Source organism: Syngnathus typhle, linkage group LG12 (genome assembly GCF_033458585.1).
Source record: "Syngnathus typhle isolate RoL2023-S1 ecotype Sweden linkage group LG12, RoL_Styp_1.0, whole genome shotgun sequence".
Taxonomy (NCBI): domain Eukaryota; kingdom Metazoa; phylum Chordata; class Actinopteri; order Syngnathiformes; family Syngnathidae; genus Syngnathus; species Syngnathus typhle.
The window spans coordinates 9565651-9587710 of record NC_083749.1 but is presented as its reverse complement, the minus strand read 5'-3'; the positions used below and the strand labels follow the sequence as shown (position 1 = coordinate 9587710).

The 22060-nt window shown below is 39.2% G+C and overlaps 2 protein-coding genes across 3 annotated transcripts; both read left to right on the top strand.

Moving 5' to 3' along the window:
- Nucleotides 1-273: 273 nt before the first annotated feature.
- Nucleotides 274-2756, top strand: ccdc82 (coiled-coil domain containing 82). The gene is made up of 2 exons (XM_061293357.1): nt 274-1142; nt 1258-2756. Exons 1-2 carry the CDS (start codon nt 564-566, stop codon nt 1399-1401), a joined length of 723 nt encoding a protein of 240 aa, XP_061149341.1. The 5' UTR covers nt 274-563; the 3' UTR covers nt 1402-2756.
- A 1297-nt stretch (nt 2757-4053) lies between these two features.
- thap1 (THAP domain containing, apoptosis associated protein 1) lies at nt 4054-8318 on the top strand. Of its 2 annotated transcripts, none has more exons than XM_061294025.1 (3): nt 4054-4261; nt 5012-5204; nt 6669-8318. In XM_061294025.1, exons 1-3 carry the CDS (start codon nt 4191-4193, stop codon nt 7065-7067), a joined length of 663 nt encoding a protein of 220 aa, XP_061150009.1. In that variant the 5' UTR covers nt 4054-4190; the 3' UTR covers nt 7068-8318. The 2 variants fall into 2 exon arrangements, with proteins under 2 accessions (XP_061150009.1, XP_061150008.1); XM_061294024.1 differs by having other exon boundaries at nt 5012-5213.
- The last annotated feature ends 13742 nt before the right edge of the window (nt 8319-22060 follow it).

The window sequence follows — 22060 nt, the reverse complement described above, 5'->3', positions numbered from 1 at the left end:
TTCAAAGTAGTAGGATGTTACTGAACACAAGTGGTATTAATTTACCGAATAACAAAAACCAAACAACAATGGGACAGTAAAAGCAGTGTGTATCACACTGATACACAATGTCAGTGATATTGATTGTCAATTGTCAATGATATTGAAATCATTATCAAGCAGGGAATTTCAGAAACAGATTTTGTTAATCTCATAATGAAAAGAGTCGTTTCCGCTCAAATTAATGGCTCTTTGCTGTGTTGTGACTACCCTGCGCATGGTGGCGCTCTAACACTATATTTCTCAGCGAAGAAGAAGTCTGATCCACAACAATAACAGTGCTAGCTGCAAGGGAATGTGACGCTCTCTCTTAATCCAGCTGTAAATCATACCAAATGACAGCTGCTTTTTGCAAATAACGTAAGACAAATTGTTATGCAGCTTGAAAAAATTCCAATGTAGTGTGGTTTTCAGCACAGCTATCGGTTTAAATATAGATGCGCGGGTGATAGGTTAGCCTGTTCGAACTCTGCGGTACTCGTCTTTTTGTTTAATGTCACTGGTCTCCGGCCCCGTGTGCAAACATGGAGAGCTTGTACAAGCGCAAAATGTTCGCTTCGATGCGCAAAACAAAGACGGACCTGTCCAAGAAGAGGCAGATTGGTCTTCCTGCCTCAATCCTGGACGACAGTGACGAGGGCTCTTTCTCCTCCTCGTCGTCGTCCGGTTCCCAGTCCGACTTCCATAGCTCCCCGGAGGACGACAGTGACCAGGAGGAGTGGCAAAGGAGTGATTCCGGAGCTACATCCAGCGACGACAGCCGCTCCGTGACCCGCAGAAAGCGCTCTTTTCTGGTAGGAGACGAAACATCCTCGTCTTCAAGCACTGCGAAGGAGCGGGATGATGATGAAGACGATGACGACGACCACGATGACAATGATGGGGGTAAGAAAGAGTTTACAAGTCAGCCGAAGAGGTCGGTGCAGCCCAAGAAGAGGTGCAGGGTTCAGCGACAGGACGATTCGGACTCGGACCGTGCAGATGAGAAGCGGAGAGAGGAGGAGGAGAAGGCGAAGAGGAGACAGAGACACAACAAGCTGCTGGCGCTGTCGCGCAGGATGAAAGCCCGCGTTCCAAGTCGGAGGAGGAACCGCATAAAACAGGTATTACACCTGTGGAACGTCCTTGTATCCATTTACATTTGTAAACCTGACTTGACTTGGATTGTCTTACTAGTGAGGACAAATGTAATATGTTTGTTGGTGTTTGTTTTTTCAGGTTGAGGATGAATCAAAAGAAGTGGATGACCAGGCTCATGGTGATGAAGATGAAAATAATGGCAAAGCTGAGGATTCAGGTGAAGATGGCGAAGAGAAGGAAGAAAAAGAGGAGCAGAAAGAAGATGAGGCGGTGAAGGAATAGCTTCAGCCATGTGGTGAAGGGTACCAGATATGGGATTTTATTGTGGAAATATTGCAGTCTTATTTTCGATTTGAAATGGAACTGGCATTGGTAATAAGGACCAGTGAAGTGCACAAAGGTTTTGGGGAACCTTGCACACCTGACACGGCTCATCCTGCAATAGCAGTAGATCCTGAAATGGGACTGTAAGAGCATGGGTGGGTTGCTTCTTTTTAAATCAGGCCTACCGCACTCTGAAAGTACAGGCATGAGAGGTTTGTGGTCTTGGTTGTAATTTTTTTTTTTTTTTTAACAAATCTTTCACTAGTTAATATCAAGACACCAAATTTAATTGATTCTGTAAATAAGAACAATCGTATTTCTATTGGGACAACTCCTTTGACCTGATTCAAAAGACTCAAAAGGGCGCTTGTTCCCATGACAGTAAAAAGATTATCCGTTGAAGATATTTAAAATTAATTATAAGTGAACGTATTATGCAAATGATCAATTGCATACTTTAATTTGGGGTGAAATAAACATTTTCTTGCAAACCATTTCCGCTAGTGCTGAAACCACCGGTTTTTGTATAGTGTCTGCTTTTGCCACCCGTGATTCCCAGAACTGCAGTCAGATGGCATTTCAGTTTTGCGAACGTTTGAATTTGGCAAAATTCATATTTAGTACATCTCAATTATTTTCCTTCAGATTTTAAATCAAAGAAGATCTGAACTTTTTGTAATGAGATGCAGGTTGGGAAATGCTTTAGCTTAACTGCCTCACATTGTGCCATTCTTCATTATTACCTCCTTGAATATACATCAACCTTATTCCGTTTAATCCTGGTACTTAAATTATAATGTATTCTAAATGCAGTGGAGGCCACACTAAGGTTTGTCCGGTTTTATGTCTCTATGACCTAAGAGCTGAAGCTTGCCTGAAAGGTAAATTCCTGTAAAGCAGCATTCATATTATGGAATCAGCAGCTGCCAGTGGAACTGATCTCATCGCTGATTCTGAGGATCTACCCGATAGACATGTTCTGCAGTGTTGCATTTTATTAACCTCCAAATGAGTCATTTGTGTGAACAAAGAGAATGAGTTATTTAACTATGTGAAACTAACTATACTGTAGATCATGTGCCCATGATCATGTTACAGAAAAAAAAAAATCAATCATAGAGCTTCTCTGCAGTTGTGTGAGTGTGAGAGAATGAGCGTTGAACCTGCAGTATTAGGAGACACTTCAATACACGACTTGGACAAAATGTTTGTCTTTTGTTCCTTTAGTCTGTGTAAGAGAAAAAAAAAAGACTAGGCCTGCAATGTACATGTGTATTTTTCCACAGGCATATAAATCATACCTTAACATTTGACTCAAGCTTTTTTTTTGTCCTTAAAAGGATGCATCTTTTTCCAACATACTTTTCATTTGTTTGAATCAAATCTATTGTTTTTAATATATATTTTTCTGACAATGGTAGTTATTTAACAACAAATACTTTGAACTGTGAGGCCAACAAATTATGTTACCTATCACAGATACTTGAAGTAGTTTTGATGAGAATAATGAATTAATGAGAATTATCTTGTTGAAAATTTGAGAAAATTCCAGTCCCATGTATACTTTGTAGGACCTTACTGAGGATCAGACACACATCCATGATTTAAAAAGCCACTGAATGTATTTGCTTCCTTATATTTAAAAAGGTTTCACTTTTGGCTTATTTGGTTTTGTTTTGAACATTTATTATATAGAATTATTACCGGGTGCTTTCAGTGTGTTTTGTATCGTTGCCTCAATTCCTCCCTCCCACCATTTGTGCTAATGTATTCGTGTGCTTAACTCAATAACCAATAATTTACCTAATTAATAAAAGGTTTTCTTTTTTTACCTTCTTAGAATTTAACCAGTACAAAATTTAAGTTTTGATTTATCTGCACATTGCCATATTAATTTGAGATAAATTGGACTAAATGTTTTTGTTTCTTAAGCAACGTCAATGTTTTTCAGTCATAAAATCTTGAGGCCTTGAGTGTCTTATTCATTATGTCACATGTTCCATCAGTGCTGTGTATATGTTTTCAGAGTGTGTTTCTGGTGGCGTCTGTATAAGACTTTGACAACCAGTCTGCTTTCTAAAAACAGCTTCATGATTAATAAATATTTTGGTTGATGACCAAAACAGTGTAGTGTTTACCGTATTTCCACACATAACAAAAGTATCAAGTAAAGCATTTCAAAAGAAAATCTGTATGTTTCACATCAAATCCATCTCTTGACTGAAAAAGGCGTACATTTTATTGATGCATCTATTAACAGTGAGGACAGTGCTTCAAGTAGTTCAAATACAGTCATGTCTGTATATAAAATTCAAAATCACAACATTTTACAGTCAGTACAATCAACAAATAAAAAAAAAATCAATTTTAACGATGAAGCCTGTTTAAACAAATAATTATAAAGAGGGGGGGGGGCTGGCTGTTTGTACCCCGAAGTCCGTATATGTCCGCTCAAAATACTTATGTACCACACCCTTTTGTGACGTCACTCCCGTATTTTATTTACTGTACGTACCTGTATGTTTTTTTTTTTTTTTTTTTAGTATGACTGAGCTTAAAAGCAATTCATTGGATGTGAGAGAATCAAGTACTCCCGAAACGTTTTCACGTGACGAGAACGTCATCACGTTCTGGCCGCCATCATTGTTAGTGGCACTGAAGCTAGTGGAGAAAAACTGGCACTGTAACGCTATCTTGTGAATCGTGGGTACGCTGTCCGAGTGTCAAGAGTTGCTGGGACAGCAGCTATGGTTCAGACTTGCTCAGCTTACGGCTGTAAAAACCGTTATCACAAAGATAAAGACATCTCCTTCCACAAGTGAGTTTACTTTAACTGTGCATTAGCATTAGCTATTCAGGCAAGATCATGGAAAAGCTTTGCGAACTTCTTACTGAACATAATGACAGACGGCATCGTTTTCTCACAATAAACATGGATTTTAACATCATGCACGTATTTGTCTCACGCGGGTGTAGATGAATAAACAGTATGTCGTTCTTGCAACTTGTCTGCATGATGTTGTTCGACTTCATACGTACATCCACTCATCATGGTGACTGCAATTAAATACAATACTGTAATTTCTAGCCAACACCTCCAACTCCCTTAACTAAAATTAATGTCGTCCTTGTCTTATTTGTCAACGGTTAGTAAAGACAGAACAGAGTTATAGACTATATATGTCGTAATCAATAATTTTTGGATCAACAAAGCATAATTGGATAATTCCCCACAGTATAACTGCTGATCTCACTGAACAATGGTTGAGAATAGTTAAATTATTTTGTCAACACTAAGCCAGTACGTCAAGTTATAAATCTTTCTTTAGTAGAGACGCACAATATGTCAAAATTGTTGATATTTAAAATGTATTTGATACCTATAGGTCAAGCAGTAGCAAACGGAACAAGAACATTTGCTGATTTTATTTTTACTCACAAAATATTAGAAACACCCTTTAATATTGCGCCGTGACGTTCTGCCCTATTTTTCCCTCCGAACATTTTGTAAAGAATGCAGAGTTGAGTTGTACCTAATTCAACTGTACAATTGTCATTGTTCATTCAGGTTTCCTCTCGCACGTCCAGACATCTGTGGTAAATGGGTGGCAGCAATGAGGAGGAACAATTTCAAGCCAACCAAGTACAGTAATATTTGTTCACAGCACTTCACTAAAGACTGCTTCAAGAGAGAGTGCAACAACCGCGTGCTGAAGGAGAATGCCGTACCTTCGCTTTTTGACTTTAACCTTGACATCAAGGTAAAGCAGGTTAGAAAAATTCCAAGTGTATCTAGCTCCCTCCTTTTCTCTCATTTATTGATGCAGGTGCATTTCAGTACACTAAGGTGTCATGAAAAACACACAGCAGCAAAAACAAAAATAAGACCACCATGTTTCCTTCAATTTCTTGTCCATTTTAACACCTGGTGAGTGACATTTAAAGGTTATCTAAAGGGACTAACAGACACAAACAAAACACTATTTTAGATATTTATATAAGTACTTATGTGGTAGTTTGGGTCATTATCAAGAAAAATTCAACTCTCACGAGCTATTTTTGTTTTCATTGATATATTGGTCCACCTTTAGTCGTACCAGGCATTTAAAATGAGCATTAAGATGAAGAAACAATGGTAGTTTATTTATTTATTCATTTATTTGTTTATTTATTTTAGTAGATTCAAAAAGGGAAACTCATTCTTTAAGCGTGAACCTATTGAAATATTATTTTTTTTATTCTGTTGTGGCATGGTTAGCATGTCCACCTCATAGTTCTGAGGTGCAGGGTTTGATTCCGCCTCCGGCCTTCTTGCTTGGAGTTTGCATGTTCTCTTCGTGCTCCGGTTTCCTCCCACATTCCAAGAATATGCATGGTAGGGAGATAGACCACTCCAAATTGCCTGGAGGTGCGAGTGCGGATGGTTGTTCATATCTGTGTGCCCTTCGATTGGCTGGCAACCCGTTCAGGGTGTACCTTGACTGCCGCTGCTGGCATTGGCTCTCGCAGGCCGATGGCCCTTGTGAGGACAAATGACAAAAAAAGATGATTGAATGAATTAATGTAATATTGTTGACTTACAAACTTGAATTCATCATCACCTAAAATGTCAACATTGTGAAAAAGTTCCAATATTATACTCGAATGGTTTGGCATTCTAATCAGGTAATTAACTCTAAACATTTTGAATCTTCAAGTGGTCCTTAAGTCTGGTTCAGTAGCTTTCTTGATCATTAATCACTGCTAACTTGATGAGTGTCCAGAAGAAAGTCACTGACAGACACACACCACAACAAAGGCAAACTAGCAAACCTTATTGCTCATGAAGATGGCTGTTGACAGAGTTCCATATCCAAGCGCAACCAAGGAAAAAATGTGGACAGGAAAGGATGCGCAAGTCGCAAGAATTTATATTTGGGATTAAAGGACCTACTTGAGCAGGGCTGACCAACATACCACATATAAAATACTTGACCTGGAAAGGTCTTCCTGAAGTTTAAATTAAAATGTTGTCATTTGGATGTGTACACGTTGGGCATCTGCCCCGACTTTAAGATCAAACAAAAGCTTGTTAAATGACTGCAGTATTAATTTGGTCGAACAAATTGTGAAGTTCAAAAGAAAAATCGAAGCAAGTTAAGGTTGTGTTCGAAATTGCAGAGCTCACAAGTGAAGTATTACATCACCAAGACAAAAATCCAGATTTTCTTTTTTCTATCTGACAGTCAGAGTGTCTGGAGGATCCCTTCCCATCCGAGATCCACTTCCCCCTCTCATTTCCTCTGACCTCTGACAGCGTCATAGAGGAGGAGGAGTCTGAGCCTGTAAGGAGTCCACTTGACATCCCCAGTGACACAGTGATGGTCTCCTGCGACCATAACTACACAGCGGAGGACTCTGCACGGCAGAAGAAGCGCATCCAGCAGTTGGAGGAGCAGCTGGAACTACTGAGGAAGAAGCTGAAAACAACACAGCAAAAATGTCGCCGTCAGGAGAGGCAACTCAAGAGCCTGAGGGTCTCTTGCAAGACTGGACGGGCACCGCGCGACGCACCGGCCGCTTTCAGTGAGGGTTATGTCATCTTACCGAAACACATCTACCACACACTCAAAGGCATCAAGTAAAAGGATGAAACTAAGTGGACTCAAATGTACTGCACATCTTGGAACAGTTGGTGGAGCTGTTGAGCAAAGCAGCGATGCTCCATGCTGTCAGCAGAAATTATGGAACAAATGAACTGGCTCGTTGTCACACGATTTTAGCTTTTGCAAACATGTTGCTGAGTGACTGTTAATGTCAAAGTGGCATTCCTTAGCAACTAGCGGTTTTGCACATACAAAAAAGTTTGGCAAGTTCTCGTCTGCTTATGTAGTATTTCAGGTAACACATGCCATTTAGTGTGTTAATTACCAGGAACACTGGTCAACATAGATGTGAGAAGCCTCCAGTGGAATGATTCAGTGCCTGGCAATGTAATGAGCTTTTATCTACCTGTATCTGTTTTTTGAGAATTTTGTATTGCGATAAAAGAAAATAAGTTAATACTCCTGGGGACTATTTAGGGACTAATGAACAGAAAGGAATCAAGAACAACATGAAGAAGAATTCAATATTCCCAAGTCTTTTTTTTACTAAATGTCTTTCTTTCCTTATTGTGAACAGTGAATTCTCCAGCTTGACCATTTTCAAAGATTAAATTTTTAAGTAATCGTCTTCCAAATACAGACAAGATTGCTGGAATTGCATAAATTGCCATTTGATTCGTTTTCTTTTTATCTGTATAGGATGATCTGACTTTGGATATATCAGCAAGGGTGAAAGGTGCAATTAACAGGGTAGATCAAATTGCTCCGGATGCGGGATTATCCGTAAATCGTCACATGATTTTCTGGGTGCCATCTTGCAGCTCTTTGCTTGCTGGTGCTGAAATCTATTTTTATGAATCTTTCATATATTTAGGAAAAATTACTGCATGTACATGGATTTTTCTGCATCTCACATTCTTCATCAACTCTTCCAAAGCGATGCCACGTGTTTAAGTCAGCCTACAATTCCTGTTGAATTTTCTGGCGGAGTTTGTATGTGAAAAATGGACTCTTCAATTAGTAGATAAGAAACACTAATATCACAGAATATTGACCAGCAGTATGTTTTCCTACTAGCTTGTTTACCTATTGGTTGATTTGTGGCTGAAACCGAACTCTGGCAAGGTTTTTACTTTCAAGACTTGGATTAGACAATAAACTCATCTGAAACCCTTTTGAGGGCCAGCACTTTAGATAATATAGAATCATTTAATTTGAATCATCCATTATAGCTTGCTCCTCTCCTTGAGCTGTGAAATAAATAAATTGAAAATGAGTGTCAAATTGAAATTGTTTCCACCAATTGTGTGAGAACTTAAATATAGGTTTTACTCTTACATGTACTCTTACAAGTACTTCAAGTATTTATATATATATATATTCTTTGTATCGATATATCGTATCGTGACAAAACAATTTACACCCCTACTGTATATATAAAATAAGTGTATGTATGTATGTATGTATGTATGTATGTATGTATGTATGTATGTATGTATGTATGTATGTATGTATGTATGTATGTATGTATGTATGTATGTATGTATGTATGTATGTATGTATGTATGTATGTATGTATGTATGTATGTATGTATGTATGTATGTATGTATGTATGTATGTGACAAAAAAGAAAGTATGTATGTATGTATGTACGTACGTGCGTACGTATGTATGTATGTATGTATGTATGTACGTACGTACGTACGTAGGTAGGTAGGTAGGTAGGTAGGTAGGTAGGTAGGTAGGTAGGTAGGTAGGTAGGTAGGTAGGTAGATAGGTAGATAGGTAGATAGGTAGATAGGTAGATAGATAGATAGATAGATAGATAGATAGATAGATAGATAGATAGATAGATAGATAGATAGATAGATAGATAGATAGATAGATAGATAGATAGATATTTATTTATTTATTTATTTATTTATTTATTATAGTGGCTTCAATTGTAATGACATTTTTGAACAGCAGGTAGCGGTGCAGACTAGGTGAGGAAATGGTCTTGCCACCAATAATGGGGTATTACAATGCTAACGTGGAAAATCCTCAGTCAATAAAAATGTCTTTTTCTTTAATAAATTTGGATGTGCAGTCAAAGAGGATCTGGGTTTGAAACACATTTGCTATAAGATGGATGGTCGGACCCAGTCTCAAGAAACAAAATCAGTCACAACAGGACTATTCTGGTTATCTTGGAAGATGTTTCACGTCTTATCCAATCAGACACTGTACAGTACTGGACAAAACCAAACAACCACTAAGAAGGTGCATGCCGAAACATTGATGGCGAGAACTGCCCTATCTAGCTAATACTGTGTGTATATGAACAGATTAAGCCTGTTTGCCTGAGAGTTTAAACATTCTAAGACAACCAGAACAGTTCCGTTTTGATCACTTCATTTTCCTGAATCCCGAGGAGGAAAAGACCAGTATGAAAACTGTACTTCAGTAGCTGGTTATGTACCAGACATTGGAGTGATGTGAATCTGTGTTTCAAAACCTTTATTGACCCAATCCACATTTGTTATTACATTGGGAAACTCTTCAGCTCAAGACCAAATAAAAATGTTTCAAAATGTAAGCAAATTAATGATGATGAATTTCACAAATTTCACTCAGTGTAAAATCTTGGAGTTGAACACAATTATGTAATCGCAGGAAGCCATGACTTGTTTGGTTCTATGAATTGCAACAGGTATTATTATTCAGATATTCAGGTTATTTGTACCTTCTGCCATTATTTCTTCACTACATATTGCTGGTTTAATAATAATAATAATAATAATAAATTATATTTATAACGCACTTTACATTAGGGGTAATCTCAAAGTGCTACATGGCAGATAAAAAAACAAGAAAACAAAACAAAGACAAGTTTAAAACAACTGGACGACAACCAAGATATGAGAGAAATTACGGAAATGCTAAGGTAAAGAGGTGAGTTTTAAGTCCAGTTTTGAAAGAGTCAGTGGATTGGGGTGCTCTTAGGTGGTCGGGGAGGGAGTTCCACAGTGTAGGGGCTGTATGGTTTAGGTATATAAAGAACCATGTGACTATTTTTACGCCATAAATCATCTTTTGCTCAATTGACTTTCGATGATTTGTGGCAGCACACAGATTCTGACATTAATGTGCTGTGGCACAGTGGCTGCGAATCAATAAGAAATGTTTAAGTCAATTGGAATTTATTTATTTATTTATTTATTTATTTATTTATTTATTTATTTATTTATTTATTTATTTATTTATTTATTTATTTATTTATTTATTTATTTATTTATTTATTTATTTGCTTAGTTAGTTAGTTAGGTATTTATTTTGTTTAATATTCAATGTCACAAAGATGTCTTAGCAAAGTGTGGACCTGCCAATTTTGAGTTAACATTTGTTCACTTCCAAATACGTTCAAATGTCCTCAGAAATACGTTCAAATGTACTTGGAGCTAAATGCTACAAACTTTTTTCCCAAAATGCCATGGGGTATTTACGTATGCATGCGCAAGTAAGTTTAAACCATTAGGCCTACATTATGCCAATTTGTTCAAAAGGTAAATAAGTAAAATTGTTTATTTGTATTTTCTTTTTTATTGTGACAACAATACATGATTTTCATTCTACATTTTTCTCCCTCCAAATGGCGCGAGGTATGCGCTTGCAGAAATAAACAGCCCGTATTATGTTCCAACGTGTTTGCCAGTGATTTTTTTTTTACCCCACATTGGCTGCTAACATCTAATTTTGTGAGCGAGAAAGTTTATTCCTTGGACTGACCACTTGTCAGTCATGGTTTATTAAGCAGTCACAATAAACCCCAATGGAAGCACTGGTAGCGCATATAACGTTCATAATAATGCATTTAATGAACGTGTTTGCTATGATTTTGTATTTATTATTCTTGAAACACACTAGTAATAGATATTTCACTGGAAGAGTTACTTTTCTTTAGACGCCATTTCTCTGTTGCTTTTTTATTTTGCTGTAATTATATCCTCAAGTCAGATGTTCCGCTCTGGTCTTTTTCACTTGAGCTGCAGTTTAGATGGGAGACTTCTCCTCTGTGACCTCCCCTCAGGTGAGCTGACCTTTTATGGGATGAATCTGATCCAGGTGAACTGTTCTAGTCAAAACACAATACGTTGATTCACCTGCCCTCCCCTTGCTCTACCATCCCGACAGTGTAGCATCAAGGTTATTGTGTCGTAACTGCAGGCTGCAGGGCGACTGCTCGAATGAGACAACACCTGGTAGACGTGATGCTCCCAGCATCTACGGTCTCACTCGCCCGTAAAAACAATGATGTCATTTAAATACTGAGTAAAAAAGTCAATTCACTATTTTATAGTACTTTAAAATACATCTAAAAAAATGTTTTATTTTAATATGCATGAAAATAGAGTTTTACTTTTTATTTATATTGTATTCTTATCTTTTTTTCTCAATACTGAAAAAAATGTTGAGTTTACACCCTTTTATTTGATCAACTGGTTGCATAAAATAAAATACCGTATTTTCCGGACTATAAGGCGCACCTAAAAACCTAAAATCTTCTCAAAAGCCGACAGTGCGCCTTATAGTCCAGTGCGCCTTATATATAGACTAAATTCCTAAATTCAACTGGCCCGAAGCATTGTGTCATGAAATCAAGCATAAGTGGCCTGCTGAAGACTATGAATCATGAATCAAAAAGACTATGGATCATTATTTTGTGATTATAAAGTCATTTGTTGCATCTGAAGTTGAAATAGAAAAGATAAAATGGAGAATGATTTGATTTGGATTAAAAATCTGACATGATGCATTAATGGTGCGCCTTATAGTCCGGTGCGCTTTATATAAGGATTAAGTTTTAAAATGGGCCATTCATTGAAGGTGCGCCTTATAGTCCGGTGCGCCTTATAGTCCGGAAAATACGGTAATCGGAATCAGATATACTTTTAAAAAAAGATTTGTTTTTGTGTACATGGCGAAGGATATACCAAACAATTTCGTTTTTTTAAGTAATATTTGAACTCCAAAAGTTTTCAATTACTTGATCTTTTTCAAAAAGCATTTACTTTACAATGACTTTTGTAGAATTATTCCATGTTTTAAAATGTACAATTACCCTCATCACTGTCACTGCACTACTTTCGTAAAGCATCCTAGGGTTTTAAGAGAACAGGTGAGCTGCAGCCTTTATGCCAGCTGACCTTTAGCGAGAGTTACAACATGAAATCAATCACAGGCCATATTATCAGAAACAATCTTTCACTTATGTGTGGACAAGTCAACAAATGGGGAGTGCATGCAAACTCCAAATATAGGCGAGCATGACCTGAAATTCAAACCCGGAAAGTCTTCATTGTGAAGCAGATGTGCGAACCACTACCAATTACAGTAATCCCTCGTTTATCATGAATAATTGGTTCCAAAAACCACCCGCGATAAGTGAAATCCGCGAAGTACGGTCACTAACAAGAAGTACTGGGCAGACTAATGAGTTAGCAGAAAGATGCTAATTCACGATCGTGCTAACACGTGAAAACGGACTTCTAAAGGAATGTAAACAAACATTTGGAGAAATACTACATTGTCCTAGAGGTTAGACACGTTTCCTCAATTTAGAAGTTTTATTTTGACTTTTAAATGTTTTTTTAATTTGGAAAAATAATCCGCGATGTAGTGAAGCCGCAATCAACGAAACGCGAAGTAGCGAGGGATCACTGTATTCGTATTTGGTAATGTGTCTCATTTTAGTTTTCGGTATGCTTTTATGTTTAAAGCAGTCATAGCTCACATAAGATACAGAATGTAATATTTTGTTGCATACACCGTATGCAATCACTTCTTATATAGTAAATACATAAATAAATAAATATATTTGCCAATTCATTTCCATGTCATAATGACTGTTTATGCTGTGTAAATAATATTATCGTGTCGTTTTTTGACAAGCCACTTAACATTCTAAATAGTGTGTTTAAATGGGCTAGCAATGTTCACACATTGTGCATCATATCCCTTCTTCTATCACATCTCTTCTTCTATTCAGACTCCGCTGATGTAAATCGGATGCTGATGAATCTGTTCATCCTCTGACCCAGATAGAAACCACACAGCTTCACTTTTCATTCTCTTCACTTTGGACTCCTAGTATTCAGCCTGGAGCACAGAGCCAAGGATTGCTAGTAAGTGGAGGTTAGCAAACAAATGACGATGTGTATAAATAAAAACACGGCAATTATCTAAAATCTGCCTGGCAGCGTTTATCAGATCTATAACGCTGTCTGATCTCTCTGCCAATAATCAGCTACTTCCACAAAAAAAAGCAGCAAAATGCCTGTGGGGGGGTGGGGTGTAAAGAGAGTGGGGGAGAAAAGAAAGCGCTGGGAAACCGACTTGAGCTTGAGATTCAGGGTTCAAACCTCAGGCAGAAAAAAAAAGAGTTCAGAGGTTGAATGAAGCTCTGACGGTTACTCCTGAGGTGGTGCTGAGCAATATACGTGTAATTTATATGTAGTAATTTGTGCATACTCGCCCGAAAAGGACGTACATTAAAAGCTTTAATTTTTCCTTTAATATTTTCTCATGTTTGAAACCAAAACTCTTAATCCAATATACCAAATAAATATGTCACAATTCCTGGTATGGGAATATGTTATTATTTTGAGAATACAAAATGCGTAATGATTTGCGAATTACGTTATTCAGATGCATGATTCATGTGCACTAAATGGCAATTCATGTGGAAACTGCTCATTTTTCTTATTAAGTGCAAGCGGAAATGTTATGTCAATAGAAGTCAATCCAATGCACTGGCTGTTTTGTCACTGACTAAATCCGTTTTTGTTGGGCTTACTAGAAATTCTGTTATGATCTGTGACTATCTATGACTGTAATTTACCTTCACCACAGTGTATGAATGTGTGTATGAATAATGTATCCACAAAGCGTCCGATATAAATCTGATACATTATCATTATTGTAATTATGCGAAATGGCAATAATGTTTGTAATGTCTCAGTATTTTTTGGATAGATTTGCGCAAATCAAGCGTCATACTCAAAAGTCAAATAGACTGTTGTCTGCAGTGGAACCTCAGAATGCTCTAAGATTGTACAAATGCCAATTTGACCAAGAATCGGGGGGAAATATCCCCTTACAATTTAAATAAAATATCCGTTTTTATGTATTGGTCTCCTGGGTTTGCTTTGGGATGCTCATTCTGGCTAAGAATTGAATTGAATAAAAATGATTGTCCAAACAAAAACATTAGCATTAGAATAAGTATGGTTGGTAGAGTCATTGTGGCTTCTGTTTGAATGGCTTATTTTCCAGGAATTCACTTATATATGTGAAAAAACTTTGCAGTGGAAGGGCACTTGTCGAACGTAACATCTAAGAGCATTTTTTTTTCTTCTTCATTTAATGCATCCTTGGTTCTTGACGGTGACAGTGAAAAGAATTGTGCTCATGTTCATGTTTGGAATTCTTGCAAACCTTTGTCTTGAGAAATCTCTAAAGCGAATTCGTCCAGATGACTTTTGAGTTTTTCATGAGCTCCGTAAACAAATTTCTAACTGTTGACATCACCCTGAAGCGCACAGGGTGGAGGCTGTATGACATCACTCCTTTGGGGTTAAAGAGCGTCACTGTGACACGCTATAACCATAACGACGTGTTTTTATTCCTGCATTTACACAGCTGAGGTGTGTGTTGTTGGTTTGAGTCATGTCTGACACTTTAATTCCTTCCTTTCCTGTCCTGAAAGCTTATAAGAAAGCAGGCAGCCTGTCTTTGACATAGTCGCAGAGGATCATGTTAACCGAGCATCACTTGTTCATGACTAAAATGCATGAATTGCTTCATCATGCCCTAAATTCTCTTTTTTTTTTTTCGCATGTGAATTGACAGATTGATTTTCGTATCGCGTTATGTAACTCGACAGACATTGAGTATTTTAATAGAATGGCATATTTTTACATTATGAGTGAATATGATGTGAAATATTAACGTTGACATGCTGTTCTAACAATAAATTGATGCGTGTGTGGTATCTTAATAGTTATTTTTAAAGACTTACAGTCTCTCAAATTATTTGAACCCAGAACGTGAAAATATTTTTTTCCAAATATGTGAAAGGATGAATCGTTGTTAAGCTCTGCAACCCAAGTGACCGTCACATCGGACATAATAAAACACTTCCTGTTAAACATCTTTACTTGTTGAACAAGCCACTAAACAAACAACATGCATCTCAAATGTCAATTTGTACGTTAGTTAAAATATGCGCTCCCTTCGGACATACAGTATGTTGATTAAAATATTCACTTCCTTTTAAGGCAGGTTTGTTTACTTTGCCACACTTAATTAAACATGATGCGACAGTTCTGTTTGGACTCATGTTTTGTGATTAAATATTTGAATAGTTTCCCTTGTTTGTATGTTCTTACTTCCTGTTTGTCAATCACCCAATCAGCTCTAAGCATACCCTTTTGAGTACTTCCCAGCTGCATCTGTGAGATCAATCTGAGTGAAGAACACTCTACAAGTCATATTATTTTTCAAGACAAAAATCTGCTCCAAAAGTTGCTCAAAAGCCTGAAACATCATCGTTACGCCATACAGTGGATAAAAGTCTACACAGCCTGTTATATGTGATATAAAAAAGAAGACCAAGCTGAGGCTTTTAAAAGTTTTTCCATCGTTAATATAACCTATAACCTGTATAACAATTTAATTTTCTCAAAATCTTTTCTAAAAGGAAGTACGTATATACAAATAAGATAACTAACCTGTGTCACAATCTTATCTTCTCAAAATCTTTTCGAAAAGGAAGTACGTATATACAAATAAGATAAATAACGTGCTTGCACAAATGTGCAAAAAAATGCGCACAGTTAGACTGAAACAGTCGAAAGATGTACACTCACCCTGGCTGCTACGGCAAAACTTCCATCCATCCATCCATCCATCCATCCATCCATCCATCCATCCATCCATCCATCCATCCATCCATCCATCCATCCATCCATCCATCCATCCATCCATCCATCCATCCATCCATCCACCCATCCATCCATCCATCCATCCATCCATCCATCCATCCATCCATCCATCCATCCATCCATCTTCTTCCGCGTATCCGGGGTTGGGTCGCGGGGGCAGCAGCTTTAGGAGGGACTCCCAGACTTCCCTCTCCCCAGCCACTTCTTCCAGCTCATCCCGGGGGATCCCAAGGCGTTCCCAGGCCAGCTGAGAGACATAGTCTCTCCAGCACGTCCTGGGTCGTCCCCGGGGTCTCCTACCGGTGGGACATGCCTGGAACGCCTACCCTGGGAGGCGTCCAGGAGGCATCCTAATGAGATGCCCGAGCCACATCTGGCTCCTCTCAACGTGGAGGAGTAGTGACTCTACTCACGACCCATAGCTCGTGACCATAGGTGAGGGTAGGAGCGTAAAACGACCAGTAAATTGAGAGCTTTGCCTTTTGGCTCAGCTCTCTCTTTACCACGACAGACCGGTACAGAGTCCGCATTACTGCCGACGCTGCACCGATCCACCTGTCGATCTCGCGCTCCATCCTCCCCTCACTCGTGAACAAGACCCTTAGATACTTGAACTCCTCCACTTGGGGCAGGATCTCATCCCCTATCCAGAGAGGCCATTCCACCCTTTTCCGACCGAGGACCATGGACTCGGATTTGGAGGTGCTGACCCTCATCCCGACCGCTTCACACTCGGCTGCGAACCGCTCCAGTGAGATCTGGAGATCACGGCCTGAAGAAGCCAACAGCACCATGTGGTCTGCAAAAAGCAGAGACGCGATGCTGAGGTCCGCAAACCGGACCCCCTCAACGCCTCGGCTGCTCCTAGAAATTCTGTCCATAAAAATTATGAACAGAATCGGTGACAAAGGGCAGCCTTGGTGGAGTCCAACCTTCACTAGGAACGAATCCGACTTACTGACGGAAATGCGGACCAAACTCTGGCATCGGTGATACAGGGACCGAACCGCCCTTATCAGTTGGCTCGGCACCCCGTACTCCCGAAGCACCCTCCACAGAACCTCCCGAGGGACACGGTCGAACGCCTTCTCCAAGTCCACAAAACACATGTGGACTGGTTGGGCGATCTCCCATGGACCCTCGAGTATCCTGCAGAGGGTGTAGAGCTGGTCCACTGTTCCACGGCCAGGACGAAAGCCACATCTCCTCCTGAATCCGAGGTTCGACCTCCCGACGGACCCTCCTCTCCAGCACCCCTGAATAGACCTTACCAGGGAGGCTGAGGAGTGTGATCCCCCTGTAATTGGAACACACCCGCCGGTCCCCCTTCTTAAAGAGGGGAACCACCACCTCAGTCCCCCAATCCAGAGGCACTGTCCCCGATGTGTACGCAATGTTGTAAAGGCGTGTCAGCCACGACAGCCCCACAACATCCAGAGCCTTTAAGAACTCCGGGCGGATCTCATCCACCCCCGGGGCCTTGCCACCGAGGAGTTTTTTAACTACCTCAGTGACTTCGACCCCAGAGATTGGAGAGTCCGCCTCAGAGTCTCCAGGCCCTGCTTCCTCAATGGAAGGCGTTTAGGTGGAATTGAGGAGGTCTTCGAAGTATTCTCCCCACCGACTCACGACGTCCCGAGTCAAGGTCAGCAGGGCGCCATCCCCACTGTAAACAGTGTTGACGTTGCACTGCTTCCCCCTCCTGAAACGCCGGATGGTGGACCAGAATTTCCTCGAAGCCGTCCGGAAGTCATTCTCCATAGGCTCGCCAAACTCCTCCCACGGCCGGGTTTTTGCCTCAGCAACCGCCGAAGCCGCGTTCCGCTTGGCCATCCGGTACCTGTCAGCTGCCTCCGTCAATGTCCCCCGCCTCCCCCGGGATGTGGGAAAAGCTTTGCCGGAGGTGGGAGTTGAAGCTCTTCCTGACAGGGGATTCTGCCAGACGTTCCCAGCAGATCCTCACAGAGCGTTTGGGTCTGCCAGGTCAGACAGGCAAAACTTAATTCATATTTATCACAGTTTATTACACAGCTGTAGTTTATTGCGTTTATAGTGATTAATGTATTTTTACACTTGTTTAACATAGGAATGTTAAAAAGAAGAACTTGAACCAGAGTGCCTTCTTCAAAATGGTATTTTGAGCAACATCAAAAGACATCATTTCATAATTTTATCATGCACATTTTTTCATACTTGTATGGCAAAAAGTTTTCTTTTTGCCAGTACAGTTAATTAAGGTTTCCTAATGGTGACAATTTTACCCTGGAAGTAATTTTTTCGAATGTTTGTTTTGGGATGAATTGTTTTGCCTTTGAAAACATTTCTTGTTGGTTTTAAAACCAACATTAAATTAATTGGTAACATGATGTGGTACATATTTATGAAAACATTACCAAAACCACATAAAAGCCCACATAAAAGATATTTTTGTGTCTTCATCTGCTAAAAAAAGTAATAACTGACTGAAACGCTATCAGCAAGCATCACCATTTTGTGTTTTCTCTGCGGACCATGACTGTTAATTTGGTCACGCTCCAATTAACTGAAGTGGTTTCATTTAATTCGCGGAATTGCTCGATTGACGTATTTTCAATTTTAATTTTAAACTGTACTCGTACAAAACAACACAAATTTAATGACATCAAGAGAAACCCAAAGTACAGTACTTCTGCAATCATTTGACAATAAATGCCATTCTTAAAATACAGAAAACCCCCAAAAGTGAAGTCTAACAAATGTACACCCCCGCATCTGTTTGTCTCTTAATATTAATGTATATTTGTACCTACCCAATTCATGAATTATTCATTTGTTTGCGTGTGTGCGTGTGTGTGTGCGTGTTTGTGTGTGTGTGTGTGCGCGTGTGTGTGCGTGTGTGCGTGTGTGTGCGTGCGTATAAGCCTTCTGGCTAATAATAATCTGAAGGTACAGACAGTGGAACAAATCAACACTGAGAGTATGTCACCATCACGCACATTCATGGATGTCAGTCAGTCTGTCGTTTTGGATTTGTCACATTGAATTGAAAGACTTATGTACAAACTGCATAGACTGAAAACTTACAGAACCCTGGTGTTGGCAATGTGGAGGAAACATTGCTCACAAATACATTGGAACGTACTCACACTTGTTCAAAAGTATTTGGAGCTAAATGCTACAAACGTAGTGGGGTGAAATGTTGAACATAAATTGTGAAATTGTTGGAATAATTTAAGTAGACCTGACAGAAATGTATCAATTGTTTTTAGCATTTGACTAACAAAAAAAACAATGAAATTGACTAAGTAAAATTGTTCATTTGTTAGTCAAATGCTAAAAACAATATAGCCTTACTCGCGCATGCACAAGTCAATTACCGTATTTTCCGCACTATAAGGCGCACCTATAAGCGCGGCACCGCTGCTGCTCACTGCTCCCCTCTCCCCCAGGGGATGGAACAAAATCACATGGAGATGGGTTAAATGCAGAGGACAAATTTCACCACACCCAGATGTGTGTGTGACAATCATTGGGACTTTAAAAACCTCCAATTTTCTCAAAAGCCGACAGTGCGCTTTATAATCTGGTGCGCCTTATATATATATATGGACCAATATGGATTTGTGGATGAGGACTAATTTATTAAAGTAAGCTTTATGTGTTTATTTTGTGTTGTGTTATATTAACATTTGAGCAACGTTGAGTTATTGATATATTGTTATTGTTTTCACTATTTCGAGTGTTACTATAACGTGATTGCATTAACGTTTGAGCAACGTTGAGTTATTTGTTCTATGCGCCTTATAATCCGGTGGGCCTTATATATAGACAAAGTTTTAAAATCGGCCATTCATTGAAGGTGCGCCTTATAATCCGGTGTGCCTTATAGTGCGGAAAATACGGTACTCGCGCATGCACAAGTCAATACCCATTGGCATTATGGGAAAAATGCTACATTTGTAGCATTTTGCTCCAAGTTCCTTATGAACATATTCGCAAGTATGTTTGAAAGGTTTTTTTTTATATCCATATTTACTAGTTCAAAAATTTTACGCTACATTGTCAGCTCCATGTTTCTGTTAAAACTACATTTTTTAGGCGCACTTGTGATGGGTGCAACCTTATTAGTAAAGCATCCACAACCACCCAGGAGTTATTACATACCGTATTTTCCGGCCTATAAGGCGCACCGGACTATAAGGCGCACCTTCAATGAATGGCCCATTTTAAAACTTTATCCTTATATAAGGCGCACCGGACTATAAATCGCACCATTAATGCATCATGTCAGATTTTTAATCATTCTCCATTTTATCTTTTTTATTTCAACTTCAGACAGAACAAATTACTTTATAATCATAAAATAATGATCCATAGTCTTTTTGAGTCATGATTCATAGTCTTCAGCGGGCCACTTATGATTGATTTCATGACACAATGCTTTGGGCCAGTTTAAATTTAGGAATTTGGTCCATATATAAGGCGCACCGGACTATAAGGCGCACTGTTGGTTTTTGAGAAAATTTTAGGTTTTTAGGTGCGCCTTATAGGGCGGAAAATACGGTATATATTTTTAACACTATTAGAAATTCACAGCATAAAATAGCACTCACTGGACCTAATCCAGTCTGCCCTCCAAAGCATAAAGGTATCAATGTGGTGTGGTAAAAACAATGGGGAGACAGTTGGCGCGGGTAGAGGAGAGGCAAGAGGCCACAGCACAGAGGTGAACTGTAGCTTTCATACACTTTTGCTGCAGGTCCAATCATCCAACTCTGCCTGACCCCACAAAACGATTGTTTATGTAACAAATTAAAACTGTCTGGGCCGATGAGGCAACCGGGCATGCCCTGCAAAAATACCTTCAATAACTGTAACAGAGTACAGCTCAACCAGTTACCCCTGAATGCATGGTATACCAAAAACTGTAGTTCGTGGATTATGAGTGTATATGTTACGTCTATTTTAAATGTATTGTATTTACAAAAATGAGGTCAATGACACTAAACATTCTGGAGTGAATTCTGAATTTTTGAGTTTCCTCAAGGTACTGGTAGAACCAGGCACTCTGTTGTGGAATGCTGAATGTCATTGAAATGAGCATAATAAATTGATCAAGCTAATTATATAAAGGATAGTACAGGTGATCTGAAGTAAGAATCAGCACTTCTCACAGTCAAGAGTTTGAATTTCAGTTATTTATTATTGTTATTATTATCCATCCATCCATTTTCTGTACCGCTTTGTCCCCACGGGGGCCGCGGGCGTGCTGGAGCCTATCCCAGCGGTCATCGGGCAGTAGGCGGGGGACACCCTGAACCGGTTGCCAGCCAATCGCAGGGCACACAGAGACAAACAACCTTCCGCACTCACACCTAGGAACGATTTGGAGTGCTGAATCGGCCTACCAAGCATGTTTTTGGGATGTGGGAGGAAACTGGAGTGCCCGGAGAAAACCCACACGGACACGGGGAGAACATGCAAACTCCACACAGGGAGGACCGGAGGTGCAATCGAACCCACACCCTCCTAACTGTGAGGCGGACTTGCTAACCAGTGCCTACCGAGCAGCCCTATTATTATTATTATTATTATTATTATTATTATTATTATTATTATTATTATTATTATTATTATTATTATTATTATTATTATTACAACAACAATCACAAGAACCACAGGCCCAACATTTCTCCTATTTCTGTGAGGTCCACACTGGTGTGCTTGAGTTCCCTAATATGTCTCCATCAATTTGAGCAGCCACTAGTTTTGGGCATTTAGCCTGATGGGTTTTGCTAAATACCATTTTCTGCCTGGACTGAGTAATTGGTGCCCAGCAGTCCAAGCAGACATATGATGACATTTGATTTCTTTGTCACTGTGAAATCTTCTCTTATTAAATCTAATGACATAGTCAGAAAAAGAAACTCTAAAAATGAAATACAAATATGCAGAAGTCGTTGTATACAACGGTGTATCAACTAAAGCCATACAGTATATATACATAGTATAACATATTAATACTAACGTATGTTTCAGGTTTTTTTTTTTTTTTTTTTTTTTTTAAA